Source organism: Heloderma suspectum, chromosome 4 (assembly GCF_057233095.1).
Source record: "Heloderma suspectum isolate Gila_16-S chromosome 4, 16-S_ref, whole genome shotgun sequence".
NCBI lineage: Eukaryota > Metazoa > Chordata > Lepidosauria > Squamata > Helodermatidae > Heloderma > Heloderma suspectum.
Window position 1 is genome coordinate 46,583,467 of NC_139461.1, and position 15,001 is coordinate 46,598,467.

General features: G+C 41.2%; 1 protein-coding gene across 7 annotated transcripts in view; it reads left to right on the forward strand.

Moving 5' to 3' along the window:
* The window catches only part of NBN (nibrin), a 58,397-nt gene that overhangs the window by 7,526 nt on the left and 35,870 nt on the right, over positions 1-15,001 (forward strand). For all 7 annotated transcript variants that reach the window (XM_084849170.1, XM_084849171.1, XM_084849172.1 and 4 more), the window contains exons 4-9: positions 1,036-1,195; positions 2,132-2,235; positions 6,725-6,842; positions 8,246-8,436; positions 9,949-10,046; positions 13,537-13,690. In XM_084849170.1, the coding sequence (XP_084705296.1) occupies positions 1,036-1,195; positions 2,132-2,235; positions 6,725-6,842; positions 8,246-8,436; positions 9,949-10,046; positions 13,537-13,690 (825 nt within the window). The remainder of the gene's footprint in view (positions 1-1,035; positions 1,196-2,131; positions 2,236-6,724; positions 6,843-8,245; positions 8,437-9,948; positions 10,047-13,536; positions 13,691-15,001) is intronic.

The following is a 15,001-nucleotide window of genomic DNA, read 5'->3' on the forward strand; positions in this document are numbered from 1 at the left end:
GTTGCAGTCTCTTTGGGTCAGAATACAGGGCAAGGTGATTGGAAGATTCCTGACGTAATTCATCCCAGGCAATTCAAGACAAGGGTTTCTAAATACAGGGCAAGGGGCTAAGAAAATTCCTCAAGAGGCTCAGATGGTAGTAAGTCCAAACAAGATTTTGGACAGTAAAGATGAGAATGTTCCTAGCAAAGGCTCCCAGCGTGGGCATCAGCTTAAAAGTAAAGGTGTGGCTGTGATAGCCGTCTTCCTAAACAACTAACTGACAAGGGATTTTAGCCCATTAACAAGGCTCCTGCCCAAACAGGGCATCTCCATTCTGCTCTTCAGCTGTGACTCCTCAACCTGTGACACCTCCTAACCCCGCCACCTCTTCTGTTAGGTTCTCACAGAGAAGCTGCTAGCTTCCTTCCCCGCCAAGGCCAAAGCCAGCAGCTGGACAGGAGTAATTTAACTCCTACCTGCTTACCTCTGAGAACACTGACAGAGATAAGCTCGCACTGATTCTTACATTCCACAGGCTGAATAGGCCCAAACCCTTCTGGACCATTTCTGATCAGATTCTGGCTATAAACTAGAGTTGGCACTGGAGTTGGGCCACAACAGCCACTGATCTTTATTCCTCCAGCTATAATGCCCTCTACTGTCTGAATTCTCCTGCTCCCTCAAAAGACTGCCCTTTTTTCCTTGGTGCCCTGTATGTTTGGAGCTGCCTCTGAGGACACCTGTGTGATGCCACCTCTCATATCTCACCTTTTGGTGAAGCTTTTGGCTCAACCTTCTAGTTCCCATGCCCTACTAACTAAGTAGGCACATGTAACTAAGCCTAAGCACATGCGATTGAAGTGAACACATATTTCTTGCCTGTTTATTCCTGCCTCATCTTCCTTTGTTGTTTCCCCTGTGTTGAAGGTTAGATTGTAAGCTCCTCAGGGCAAGGACCTGTCCTCTTGTACTCCATAAAGTGCTATGTACACTGATGGTGCTATACAAATAATAGATAATGATATTATTCATGCTTTTTCTTGTACTTTTCAGAGTAGAATATGAGCCCTTGGTTGTGTGCTCTTCATGCTTAGATGTTTCACAGAAAAGTGTTTTAAATAAAAATATTCTGCAGCTGGGAGGCCATGTAGTGAACGAGTGGAAAGAAGAATGCACTCATCTTGTTATGGTCTCAGTCAAAATTACTGTGAAAGTAAGTTTTGTGTGTGGGTGCTTATATGCAAACATAACATGGATTTTTCTGAATGGTTTATTACAATAACATGGTCTCTAGCAGTAAGTGTAACAACTTTTATGTGTTTCTTCCCCATCAGTTCACTTTTATATTTGATTTTAAAACTGAGGCTTCTTGGCAGCAGGCACTGGAGTATTGTAACATCTTTTTGTGAGGCATCAGGTTTGGTTCTGCATAGGGAAAGATGGCTTACAATGCAATCTCCTACAAGTTCACTATGTTCGCTGGGGCTTACTTCTAGATGTGGGCTTGGGATGGCAGCCTTAGACAGCCAGCGAAATAAATAGCCTGTTACACGAGTAGCCATTGTGGAGTGGAATAAGGAAGGAAGAGGGGGGGAAACCTAATGTTTTTAACATACCAGGAGCTGCTTGTTTTAATGAACAATTTGAAAGAAAGACAATTGGAACAAAGCTAGGATATGAGATACTACAAATATTTAGAATTTAAAGAAATCATGCATTATTTTAATAAAGAGTTTCAAGTGTAGGAATGAGATGAAAGGTCAGATTGTATTGGGTCAGCAAGGAAGCCAGGGAGAAATGTTGTAGAGCACAGGAGTAAGGGAGGTGAGAGATTCAGAGTTGGGTAGAAGCTGAGGGATTTGTGGATATCAGAGGCAGAGCTGTTGTAGTGGGAGAGTTAAAGTATGCTGCTAAGAGGAAATAATAAAGCAGTGAGAAAGGTAGCCATTCAGTGGTAGTAAATGTGCATTAAAATACTTTTATACTGCGGTGCCTGCTCCTGTAGAGCCTTTGTGAAAGAGAATACCACTAACCAGTGAATGGTGGGGGGACCGGGGGGTGGGATTAAGGATGTGAAGAGTGAAATAAAACCAGAATACTGATTTTGTACTATTGTGAATTATGCTAGTAATTTTTGTTTTATTTGTAGACAATATGTGCATTGATTTGCGGTCGACCAATTATGAAGCCAGAGTATTTTGTTGAATTAATCAAAGCCATTCAGGTGAAGCAACAGTTACCATCACCAGAAAGGTAATCAGCTATATAATAAATCGTTTAAAAATTATGGTGTAATAACTATATTTTGGGTTATGACACTCTACTACGTAGCTCGTGCCAAAACTACACAAGGCTTTAAAGACTCCTGAAATATGCTCTGCTCAAATATAACCATCAAGTCATGCATGCTCACCAAGATGTATAGACCGTGCGTTGTAGGTAGGGCTGTGCACTGCTTTGGCCCGAGGCCCAAACACCAAGTTGAAGCGGGCCGCTTTGGGTCACTTTGTGCCCCTTCCGAGGCAAAGTGGAGGGGGCACAAATCGACCCAGATTGGGTCGGGAGCTCACCGCAGCACTCGGTGCGCTTCAGAGCTTCAGCCCCAGCCCCCCCCCCCCCCGACGCTGCCAGGTCTTTACCTGAGCTGCCTTCTCCTCATTGCCACTGCCTTCTCTGCCGCCGCTGCACTACCGCCTTCGCCACCACTGCTGCTGTCTTCGCCGCTGCTGCTGTCTTCGCCGCTGCTGCTGTTGTCTTCGCCGCTGCCATCTCTTGAGGCCTGGACGCGTGGCAACTCGTCTTCTTCCAGGGAGTCACCATTTTTAAAAATGGCAACTCCCTGAAAGATGACGAGTCACCGTGTATCCAGGCCTCAGGAGACGGCGGTGAAGGCGGTGGCAGAGATGGCTGCGGTGGCAGCAGAAGAGGAGGCAGTTCAGGTAAGGACCTGGGGCGTTGTGCGGAGGTGTTGTGCGGGACCCCGAAGCGGGGTTTGCCATCTGAACCCTGCTTCGGGTTCTGGGCTGAGGCGGGTTGGGGGCCCCCCGAATCTGCCTGAGTCAGATCGGGGGGTCCCTGCACAGCCCTAGTTGTAGGTATCCATGCTGCAGTGAAATTTCATATGTCAAGGTAGATGATGTCAAATGTTATTACATATTCAATACATTTTTAATGCATATAAACATTTGTTTTTTTAACTGTAGCAGAAACTCATTCCACATCCTTGTAAAATTCTGTTGCTGTTATTGTTTCCCTAAGAAAGGGCATGAAGAACTACTTCTGGCCCAGTGCTGTATATTGAACAGTAGCAGTGGTCCCTACAGCGCCCTGCTTCTCAAAGTGGAGAGCAATAACACATAAAAATACAATTTAAAACAGTGACAATAATGATAATGAGACATCAGTGATCCAGCAACAGAGATTGAAACATATCACCTAGTATGCTTAAGGATTAAAACCCGAAGAAAAAAATCCTCACTGCACTCCTTCATGAATTGATCTCTTGGATTTGGCAGGTCCCAGGTGATGGGAAGTTCTACAAATGTCAGGCTAATGAAAAAGGCATTCTTGCCCCCCGTAGAAATAGTACCTGAAACAGTTTTTCATTGCAGGGCTTCAGTGAGCAGGGTAGTATAATCTCTTTTTATTATTACTTGCATGTCCATTATTATTGATAATGGACGTACAGGTATTTAAAGATAAGAACCTGCACCTTGAATTTTAGCGAGAAACAAACTAGTAACCAGCAGAGCTCTTGAAAAAAATGAGCTATAGTATCTTGGTGGCTAACAGCTTGGCAGTTTAGATTTGAAGTGGCCGTTCCCCACTGGAGGATTGGAGACTGAGGGGAGATATGATAGCGCTCTTCAAGTACTTGAAAGGTTGTCACAGAAAGGAAGGCCAGGATCTCTTCTCGATCATCCCAGAGTGCAGGACACGGAATAATGGGCTCAAGTTACAGGAAGCCAGATTCCAGCTGAACATCAGGAGAACTTCCTGACTGCTAAAGCAGTATGACAATGGAACCAATTATCTAGCGAGGTGGTGGGCTGTCCCAGACTGGAGGCATTCAAGACGAAGCTGGACATCCATCTGTCAGGGATGCTTTGACTTGGATCCCTGCGTTGAGCAGGGGGTTGGACTCAATGGTCTTGTAGGCCCCTTCCAACCCTACTGTTCTATGATTCTATGAGTGATGCTAACCTCTTTAAACGAGGCGGTTATACAGCCCAGATCCAGAAGATTGCAACAATTACTGTCCCCTCGCAAATGTCCCCATTTTGGGCAAAGTGCTCAAGTGGGTGGTGGCAGTTCAGTTTCAGGTGCTTTTGAATACAATGGATTAATTCTAGACCCATCTCAACCCAGTTTAAAACCTGGTTTTGGCACTGAAACAGTTTTAGTTGCACTGATAGATGACCTCTGCTGGAAGAAACAGGGGAAGTGCAACACTGTTGATTCTTTTGATACCATCAACCATAGTATCCTTCTGGATGGTGCCTTTGGGTTGAGAGTGGGAGGTGTGATGATACAGTGATCTGGTTTGCATGTAACAGCAAGCCACTGTGAGTGAATTTCCCCATGGGGCTTGCCATTTTGCATTTTGCGAATTCAAGCCATGGTGGCAGTGCCGCAGTTTGTTGTTACATGCGATCCTGGTGAGGGTAGGTGGTTAGGGTGGTTAACAAGCCACTCAGAATCCATGGTCTGTTTTAGGGTTGCGGATGGCTTGTTAACCACCCCAACGACCCACCTTTGCTGGGTTTGCATGTAATGATAAGCTGTGGCATGTTGATGACAATCCACTCGAAAAGCCTAGGCAACCTCTCCCAGTAGTTTCATCTAAATAGGATAGACTCTTGTGAAACTCCACAAGAAAGCTGTAATAAGGAAGAGTGATCTCCCAGTACCATCTTTTGTAATCTTCCAGTGAGAAAGGAGCAGAAAAACAGGGCTCCCCTGCTAAACTGTACAGATGACACAGAAGGATACCATGATTGACAGATAGTATTGAGAGGCTTGGAGGTCCAAGAAAACAAGAACATTCATACTCCCACTGCCTCTCAATGAAGGTTGTCAGACAGGGTGACTAAGACAGACTGTGTCCCAAATCCTTGCCAGAAGCTGGATTGAAAAAGGCAGATCATCCATACAGTCCAGGAGTATCTGGATGTGCTCAGCCTATTCCTTTGGGTAAAAAAGGAAGATTACATGCTAGTCTATAATTTCCCAAATCATGAAGACCCAGGGAATGATTCTTAACAATGACCTTAACTATTGCCTCTTTCAGGCTTGATGGAACAAAGCCTTCCCTCAGTGAAGTGGATTAAATGCAGTTATATGCTAAATATATTTTTAATCTGCAATGTGTGTTCTGCCCCTGAGATCTGGCTATATGAGTTCTTGAGAAACTGCAAGGTATCCTTAGATGTTATAAGAACTGTTATCTGCTTCATTTTCACTGGTTGCTATAGAGATCTCTATGGTAATATATTCAAAGTGGTGCTTCTACTCTTGGGAACATGTACACTAAGAAAACACGGCTTTCAAATTATATAATTAATGCTTGCTTCAGTAAAATAACATTGTCCAGAATACAGCTCAATTTCCAGTTTGAGATGAGGTGGTTCTTAGTTTATTCATCAGCAGAAAAACATTCTCTTAAATTTTCTGAAATGGAGTTAGCAGAACACAGGATATATTGGTAGTTGTCCGGGTGATTTCGGTAGATCATCAGTGGCTTCTGGCTCCCAGTTGTTTAACAATAGCAAGAACTGAAATGCTTCCCCTCACCCCTAAATTAGAATACTTGGGGGTAAACTAGGAGTGCATTTTTCTGTGAAGGGAGTTGTGAGCTTGGCTGTGGTACTGATCACAAATTCTTGGGCTGAACATTTATTCAGAGGCAATCCTGTTTCTTCATTCTTAGCGTGGACTGAGCCATTATTTTGTGCCTGATTTTGGTTGATGGATCTTAGGGTTCTAGTAAGCAACAAAGCACATTCCACATAAGCTTTAGGTCTGCCCACTCCTGTTCTAAAACATATACTGTTATGATGTTTGATCTAGAATTAAAACTAACATTTATATTTTGTCTCGAGAGGACCTGCAACTTTTGAACTGTGCTGAAATGCTTCTGCATTTCTGTTTTTTTATTTTGTCTATCACTTGAACCCATTAACTGATTTTTGCAGACATATTATGCACAGTGGGTAGGTCATATAAAAAGACTGCTTTTGTGGTCTTTTAAGACTCTTGGTAATAGATCATATTATAAATATAGTAGTTGTCTCTGCGTTTGTCAAAGGCTCACTTTAACAACATGCACTGAGCAAGAGAGAAGTGCTGGACAGAAATTATAAGGAGCACTCAGGTGCCTTACAGTCAGTAATGCCTGGGCTATAGCACATGACCCCCAGTGGGATGGGGAAGAGAAGCAGGGCTTTATTGCTGAGCCCACATGCAGGGGACATGACCTAGGTTTTTACAATATAAGTGTATTATACAAACTAGATGGTGGTGACAAAATAAAATATATCCAAGCTAAGGGAAGTCTGAGGACTGGGGAGGAAAAAAATCAACTTCTTGTTGTTCAGTTATAAACATGCTCATAATAGTGGCTACATAAAAATTCATTTCATGTCTTCCAATTATTTTATTTTAAGCAACATAGAAATGGAAGCCAGCTAATAGAACTTTAATATATAAGTTACATTTTTACTGCTGTTTCCTCCATTTGCAGGTTTTATCCTCCAATTGATGAGCCAAGTATAAAGAGCAAAAAATTAGATCTGGCCATCTGTCCTGGAAGAAAAACCATCTTCAGAGGGAAAACGTTTGTGTTTTTGACTGCTAAGCAGGTAACTGGCTCTGTATCTACTGTTCAAGACTTGACAAAAATAATTCTAAGATACTTTCATTTACCGAGGTTAAAGTGCAGATTAATTGTAGTCATTAGCCCTCTTTACCCATTATTCACATGGAGCTCCTGCATGTTTATAGTGAGAAGCGGGGCTGTGTGGCTGGCCTGCCCACTCAGTGTCCATAGGTAACTACAGAGAGCATTCACCTGTTCACACACTAGGACCCCAGATTACATGGTCCACCCACCTATGTGCGGATGCCCATTCTCAGGATGTGGATGTCAAGGGAGTGAAGCCAGGAAGGGCATGAAGTTGTGGGTGGGCCAGCACTGTGGCCCTGCTACCTGTTGTGCAAGTGGAGCCCCTGCATGTGCTTAACGTGGACAGCGGGTTATTGGTATCCTTGACTGTTGCATATTAAAATGGATGGGAAACCATGTTTAATCTGTGTTCCTTCTGAAGTTAGATAATTAATCTGATTTCTTGGCAGATTACTGCAGACATACAGCATTTGTAATCCAGGTGAAGAGTTCTTGCATTCATCAGAACTCTGAACTTGACCTTTCAGTCAATTTTGTACTTTTTATTTATTTAGAGACATCTGTTGAGCTACATTCATATAAGCAAAGGCAAACGGACATACAGGTATTAAAAGCGAGTAGAAAACTGACTGAAAGACCATTGTCTGAAGGGCTTGTTCTCTTGCTTCTGTGTGCCGAGAGATCAGAAGTGGGTGTTGGGCTTGCAGGCTTCTTCCCATGTTTTCCCCTTTCCCATTAACGTGAGTACAATGCATCCTCAAATTAGGTGATTCTGCATTTTATTAGACTACAGAAGCCCCCTGACTCTTTTTCCTGTTCAGATAAAGGAGTCCAGATCACAGGTTGTATATGGTATGTTATCTTTGTAGAAGTATAATGTGATAAATTAGAGAGAAGAAAACTTTCAAGTAATTAATCATCGCTCTTGTAATATTCTGTGTGTATAACTTCCATTTATTGAGGCATGGGGAGTCCTCCACTGTGGTTGCTTTACTTTTTAAATTCTGAAATGATCTCTCTCTGTATCTATATCTATATCTCTATCTATATCTATATATATATAGAGAGAGAGAGAGCATTTCAGAATTTAAAAAGTAAAGCAACCACAGTGGAGGACTCCCCAAGCCTCAATAAATGGAAGATAGATAGATATAGATATGGATATAGATATAGATAGATAGATAGATAGATAGATATAGTGATACAGATATAGAGAGATCATTTCATAATATATCATTCATACATATATATATATATATATATATATATATATATATATATATATATATATAAGAGAAAGATGCCACAGTAATGTAAGCTGTGTTCTTTAAATTGTATGGGTTTTGTATTTAATTTTAGCATGCAAAACTGAGTCCAGCAATTAAACTTGGAGGAGGAGAAGCAAAGCTGATGACAGAGGAAACAGAGGATGTTTGTTCTTTGATAGCATCTGATGTTTGTGTCATTGAAGTAGGATTCACAAACTCTCAGGCATCGATTTCTGACTTGGAGAGGAAGTGGATTGATATAATCACAGCTGCCTTGCAAAGGTGTAGTAGTATCCTCTATGACTAAAATATGATGACTGAGATCTTAATAACTGGATGCTGTCAAGGTTGTTTTGGGGAAGAAGGAGCTACAAAATCATTGCAATAATACAAATTGGGGCTGAAACATAAGTGGTGTATATCTAGTCTTAAAGTACACAGATTTTATCACATGCCAGATGTTGTTGCATTTGAACTAGAATAAGATAATTTTCATTGCATCAAACCATGTGCACTGGTGAATTCCTAAAAGTTTTTGCTCTAGTTTAATAGGATTTCAGTGAGATTCTTCTGGGTTAACCCTTTGGGATCAAATGTACCCTGACAGTGCTGAGAAAACATCATAAAACTTTAAGTGTTCCACAACTCCATGTCCCAAGTATTCTTCAGCCATGATGAGATTTGAATTGCCATTTGGTGTTCTAATGCTCCCCACTGTTAAATGTAGGGGAAAATTGATGTGTTTATTCTCACAGCTTTTGTGAGCAATTCTACCACTATTAGGATGTTAATCCATGGTTTGTTGTTGGGTTAACTGCTGGATCATTTAGCCCCTTAACCCATTGGTCTGGATTTGGACATCATGCTCCACAATCTACAAAGGAGCCAAATCATGGGCTGTAGAGTAAAAGCACCTGCTCGTCGCTGCTTATGCATGACAACCCATCCGTTTTTAAACCGATGGGTTGTCGTTATATGCAAACAGGCCTATTGTTTGGAAGCTAACAACTTACAATTGTACAAGTATCCCCCCAAAATTTGTTCTTCCAGGTAATTCACTACTCATGATTATTTCAGTTTTATACTTCTATAACTGTTAAATGTGGATTATGTACATTTATAGCACAATGTGCTTTGTGTTTTAAAAAACGGTGGCGTCTGTTAGACCCCCGCACACTAGTAGGTGTTACATACTTTATATTGTGGGGTATTATTGATCCCAGTGACTTCTTTGCAACTATATTGTTTTACTTAAAGAGGCAAATTCTCAATCAAGATGTATTTTCCCCTTTTCAAATGGTGTCATGTTTAATACCATCCCCCAGGTGTTTTATTTTGATAGCTTTCTTAGGATACTTTTGACCCACAAACCAGATTGGTAGAGTAAAAAGTTTCTGTTGATTGAGGGTTTAAGCAGTTTGGGAATGGTGCCTTAAATTCACAGATGGGAGCTCTTCGGTATTCTGGAAATAAGACTGTGGGCAGGAAATAGTACAATGTAATAAAATTAAGTGTTTCATTGTCACATTCCCTTGGACTTGTCTATGCTGCTAGCACATAATGGCTGGAATTGAGGAGGACTTGCGCATACACATGTAATTCCCTTCAAAGGGATGACCTGAAAAAACCCAGTGTGCTTTTTGCATGCTGTGTGCTGCCCTCTGGGTTCTGGCTGAACTATTTTGCATCCTGCATGGAGATCAGTGATTTTGCTGTAACTTTTAAATGCAAATTTTCTGAGGGTATTGTTCAGTGAGTGATTTTCTTTTTCTGACTGTATTTTATTTCTAATAGGAAGAAATATAGGACAATTTCAGAGGCAGAAATCGGTTTAGCAGTTATTTTTGCATCTACAAACAGATACTGTAATCCTCAAGCTTTACTTGATGCAGGTAAAAAAAATATTGCCTCTTACGTCTGTAGTCTTTAGTTTAAGGGGCTGCATTCAGCAGATAGCTCTAAAGATGGTGCATGTTGTATAAAGTGCTTCCTTATAGAATAATACAGTCATATGTTATTGATGAGCTTTTATCATACGAGTCATGCTGCATCCGAGCAAAGGTCCATCTAGTCCAGCTTTCTGCTCACATGGTGGCCAACCAATGGAAACCCACAATTAGTAGTGAGTGCAAGAGCACCCTCCCATGTTGCTGGTCATGTTCTCCAGCAACTGCTGTATATGGGCAATTGTTGTACATAGGCATACTGCCTCTGATACTGGAAATAGCATATAGCCATCAGGGCTAGTAGCCATGGATAGCCTTATCCTCCATAAATTTGTCAATCATTTTGTTTGTAGATCTTATAGATTTAGAATACTAAGACTTCAACTGGAAAAGTAAAAATCATCTAGGTTTCAGTATCTGGTTTCAAACAACAAATCAACTGAATATCACCTTTGCCCATTTTCAGTTTTTTTCTGACAACTCTTTCCGTTCTTGTGTGTACACTGTCACCTCCCCGCCGCCGCTCTTCTTGTGAAGGCATACATTGGAGCTAGTATGATGTAGTGGTTAAGAAACGGAGCTGTGATCCAGAAAATCTCTGGTTCTAATCTCATACCTGTGAGGAACTCACTAGAGGTGATACCCAAAGCTGCCCTTGTGCTAGCAGGAACAACTGCTTTTGCAACGGGAAGCTAGCGCTGGAAACTAGCCCAAACTAGCATTTATGAAACAGAACCAGAGCTCACAGAAGGGAGCTCACATTTCTAGGAAGCTCTGTCTTCTCATTACACCAGCGGTCGTTCCTGCTAGTGCAAGCCAATGAGCGCTGGCAGACCGCCAGACTTAGCACCCCTTTCCCTGATCTGATCTGCAAAATGGGGATAATTATTTCTTTATTACATTTGTATGCCACTCTCTGGGCAGTTCACAACCATTAAAAACATAAAAATACAAGATATAAAATACAATATAAACATGTAAAAGTTTAAAACTGTAGTGCAAAAAATAAAAATAACCAAATAAAACCTAGCAGCAGTGCAAAGATTTAAAATACAGAACCAAAGGTAAAACAGAAACTGAAAAAACTAAAATGCCTGGGAAAATAAAAAGGTCTTCACCTGGTCCTGGAAGGCGCACAATGTAGGTGCAAACCTCTCTGGGAAGCTCATTCCACAATCGGGGTGCCACAGCAGAAAAGGCTCTCTTCTTGGTAGCCACTCATCTCTCTTCCTCTGGTGTGGGCTCCTAGAGAAGGACTGCTGAAGATGATCTTAGGGTCATAATACTGACTGACCTTACAGGATTAATGCAAGGATGACTGTGATAATGTACGTGAAGCACTTTCAACATTTGAAATGAACAATGGAAATGGTAAGTATATTTAAGACCACAGAACATATGTATAGGTGAAAAAGTACTTATTTTTTCAACTGACCTGGGCTGTTCTCCAGTGGTTTTCAAGATGTGTTGAAGCTAAACACATTAGGGGCTAAAGCAGGGGCTAAAGCTTGCTTCCTAATTCTTGAGTGAGATCCCCTTTTGGGGATTTCACTGATCCATTGCTTGCCATGAATGTTTGCATCAACTGCTTTTTCATTGGACCTTAGCATATCTAGTTATTTGAAGTGGATGCGAATCAGTAGAAGAGAACACCAGGGGTACTTCACAATGCATTCCTTCATGATTCATGAAGGAATGATGAGATCTAGACCCTTGTATGGCTTTGCCCTCATACTGTGCCAAACTGATACATAGCCTCAATAACAAGAAAGATCCTAATGGATTGTTGTTATGCAGGCCACCTTAAAACAGCCAGACAAGATTAAAGAATATTTGGAAGCATCCCTGTAATCTAGGTTGCTCTCTTAAGGAAACTCAAGGTGTTGAAATGGCCAGCCCCACTGTACGCCCTGCCCCCAGTATATCACAAACTGTCTCTGGAACTTCTGTGTTTTGAAAACGGTTTAACTTGCAGCGCATTTGGTTTGCTGTCTTGGAAAGGGTGAGCCAAATGCCCCATAAGGTATGGGGAACTAACCACAGATATATCTGGATTGTGGCCCTTCTTGGCTTTTGATTTCTGTATTCAATTTATATCTTGAAGCAGGCTTAACAGCCTCAGGGTGGCTGGCAGCAACTAAAATCTCATTATTGCAATAAAATGCACACATTTTAACCTGTGAGGTAGATTAGGTTGGAAAAAAAGTGATAACCCGGTAAGCTTCAAGCATGAATAGGGATTTGAACATGGATCTCCCCAGGCCTAAGGGTGCTTCCAGATGAGGCTTTTATTGTGAAATTACACTGCCTCATTCACAGAATTTTATTTGGGAGGGTCCATTTGTAATCTTCTCGTGTTTTCCCACCACTTCTTCTGTTTTTTTTTTTTTTCTTGTCACCAAAATTCGGTTAAGGTGTGAAGGATCGAATAGCAGCACAGTGCCTTTTGATTGGTAGCACTAGGAGCCCATTCCTTGCTCATGATTTAAAGGAGCAGGGTATGAAATCATGGAGCCCTCGCCTTTTGCATCCAAATTCCCTCCAGCTTTACTCATGTTTAGTTGTTACGACTACACTGAAAATGCTAATGCAGGTTCATTCCTAACCAGGGTTTAAACCTGTTTCCAAATCTTAGTTAGGTTAACGTTAACCATAGTTAAGGGGGAGTGTGTGTGTGTGTGTGTGTGTGTGTAGAGAGAGAGAGAGAGAGAGAAGAGGCCATGATCCTGTGACCTGCTTCCTATTTATTAAGTATGGTTAAGCAATGGGTAGTGTTACTTTGGTACTGGCATTTAGTTTTAGGGTGCTCACCTATTGTGTAATGTTCACTTGGTGCAACAGAATTTTAAAGAAGTAAGAGCAGATACTGGGCCAGTTCGCACGACATGGCCAGTTCATCAAGTGTTATTTGACCCATGATGAGCTGTGGCGTGTGCTGGGTGCATGTGTCCTCCACTTTGAATATGCAGTGCATGGCTGGCTGGAGAATGCTAGAAGTTGCAGGAATTTTTTTCTGTCTAAACATTTTAAGGATTGCACCCGAAGTTACATTGCAAAGTATTAGTATTTAAGATGCAAAATGGGAGTTTAAAAAAATAGTTTGTCTGAAATGGCATGCTTTAAATAGTTTTAATATACTAATAGGTTGACCTTAAACAACTTGTTCTATTTCATAATATTTGTGTCGCAGAGTCAATTGTGATGCTGAAACTAAACTTCCAGCTCCCATATAAAAGGTTAAGTATATCCAAGAGAGAGTCGAGAGATTTGAGGATATGAGAAAACCTTTTGCATAGATCAGGCATATATGTAATATGTTGTATAACTTAAGACAACTACAAGATTGATTTAGATATTTTATGTTGTGCCTTGGAACAGTGATAAAAATAGCATACATGGTTTGAAATCCTCACATTCATTCTTTCTTGACGTTAAGTTGCAGATATTAAACCTGCTACTTCAGCATCAGTTGTTCAAGGACCAAGCCTTTCTCAGAGTGCAGTAGTAGATGAAACTGTAATGCCTACTGCAGTAGGTGACATCACTGCATATGTAGCTGACACAGAAATGGACCAACTGATGGACACATGGTAAATTACTGTTGGGATCTCTTTTGAGTTGCTGTTTATAAAAATGATTTCATGACCAAGCTACCATTAGTGTGACTATGATGCCTTTATTTTCAAATGGAAGCTTCCATTGGGCACCCGGAAGTGGATGGACAGATTCTTCAGCTTCCTGCCTAAGCTAGAGACATCTTGTTTATGGGGATACTCTCACTACTGCACCTGCCGTAGTGAACATAGTTTGTGGGGATTTTTCAATGAGTTAAAAAATTGCAATATCTGGGCACTTATTTATATCTCTGTCGCTCTATAGCATAAGCTGTACTGGCGCTGCTTTCAGGGGGGAGATTTACCTGAGGAACTCATGTATAAGCAGGACTGTATACTTAAAAAAAGGACATAAAGTTCTGTGCCAAGGCAACTCTAATTTATGTACATCGAGAGAACCGAATTCCATAATCTATATACATTTGCATGTATATATATTTTGGATTATTTACTCTGCTTTTGGTATTCATGGAGCAGGGTACTGAAGACTCACTGTTTGACTGGTGGAAATCTTACAGAGCTATCATCAGGCAGTAGTCATGTTGACTTTTAAAAATGGAAGCTGAGACTCTCAGGATGCTGAACTAGCACTGGCTACAATGGCAGCGATTGTACTATATCCATCTGATGCAGGACGGTGGGGTATGAATGATGAAATAAGTAGAACTGTTTTATGAACTGCTTTGAGTGTATTGTGCACAGAAAAGTAGTATACAAATGAAGTGACTAAGGGCACAATCCTGTGTATGTTTATACAGAGTAAAGGCCTACAATTCCCAGCATTGCCCAGCTAAACATGCTGGCTGGGGAATGCTGGGAGTTGTAGGCCTTTACTCTGTATAAACATGCATAAGATTATGCCCTAAAGTGTGTTTATGTAAAATGTCATCATTACAGTCTTGTGGATGTACTGCTGTATGTTAAAATTCTGTATGTAGGCTGCCGTATCTAAAAACATTAGCTAGACTTGTTTATTACAACGGGTTAACTTTAACATCTCAATCCTATGCATGTTTACTCAGAGGTAAGTCCAGGTTTAGTTGAATGGGGCTTACTCCCAAGATAAATGTGTGTGGGATTTCAGCTTCCGTTTTAATAATTATTACTTATGTATTATTTATTACATTTATATCCCGCCTTTTTTCCTCAAGGAACCCAAGGCGACATACATAATCCTCCCCCTCTCCATTTTATCCTCACAACAACAACCCTGTGAGGTAGCTTGGGCTGAGAGCCTGTGACTGGTAGGGATGGCAGAGAATTCCGCCACAGATCCCAATGAGGCTG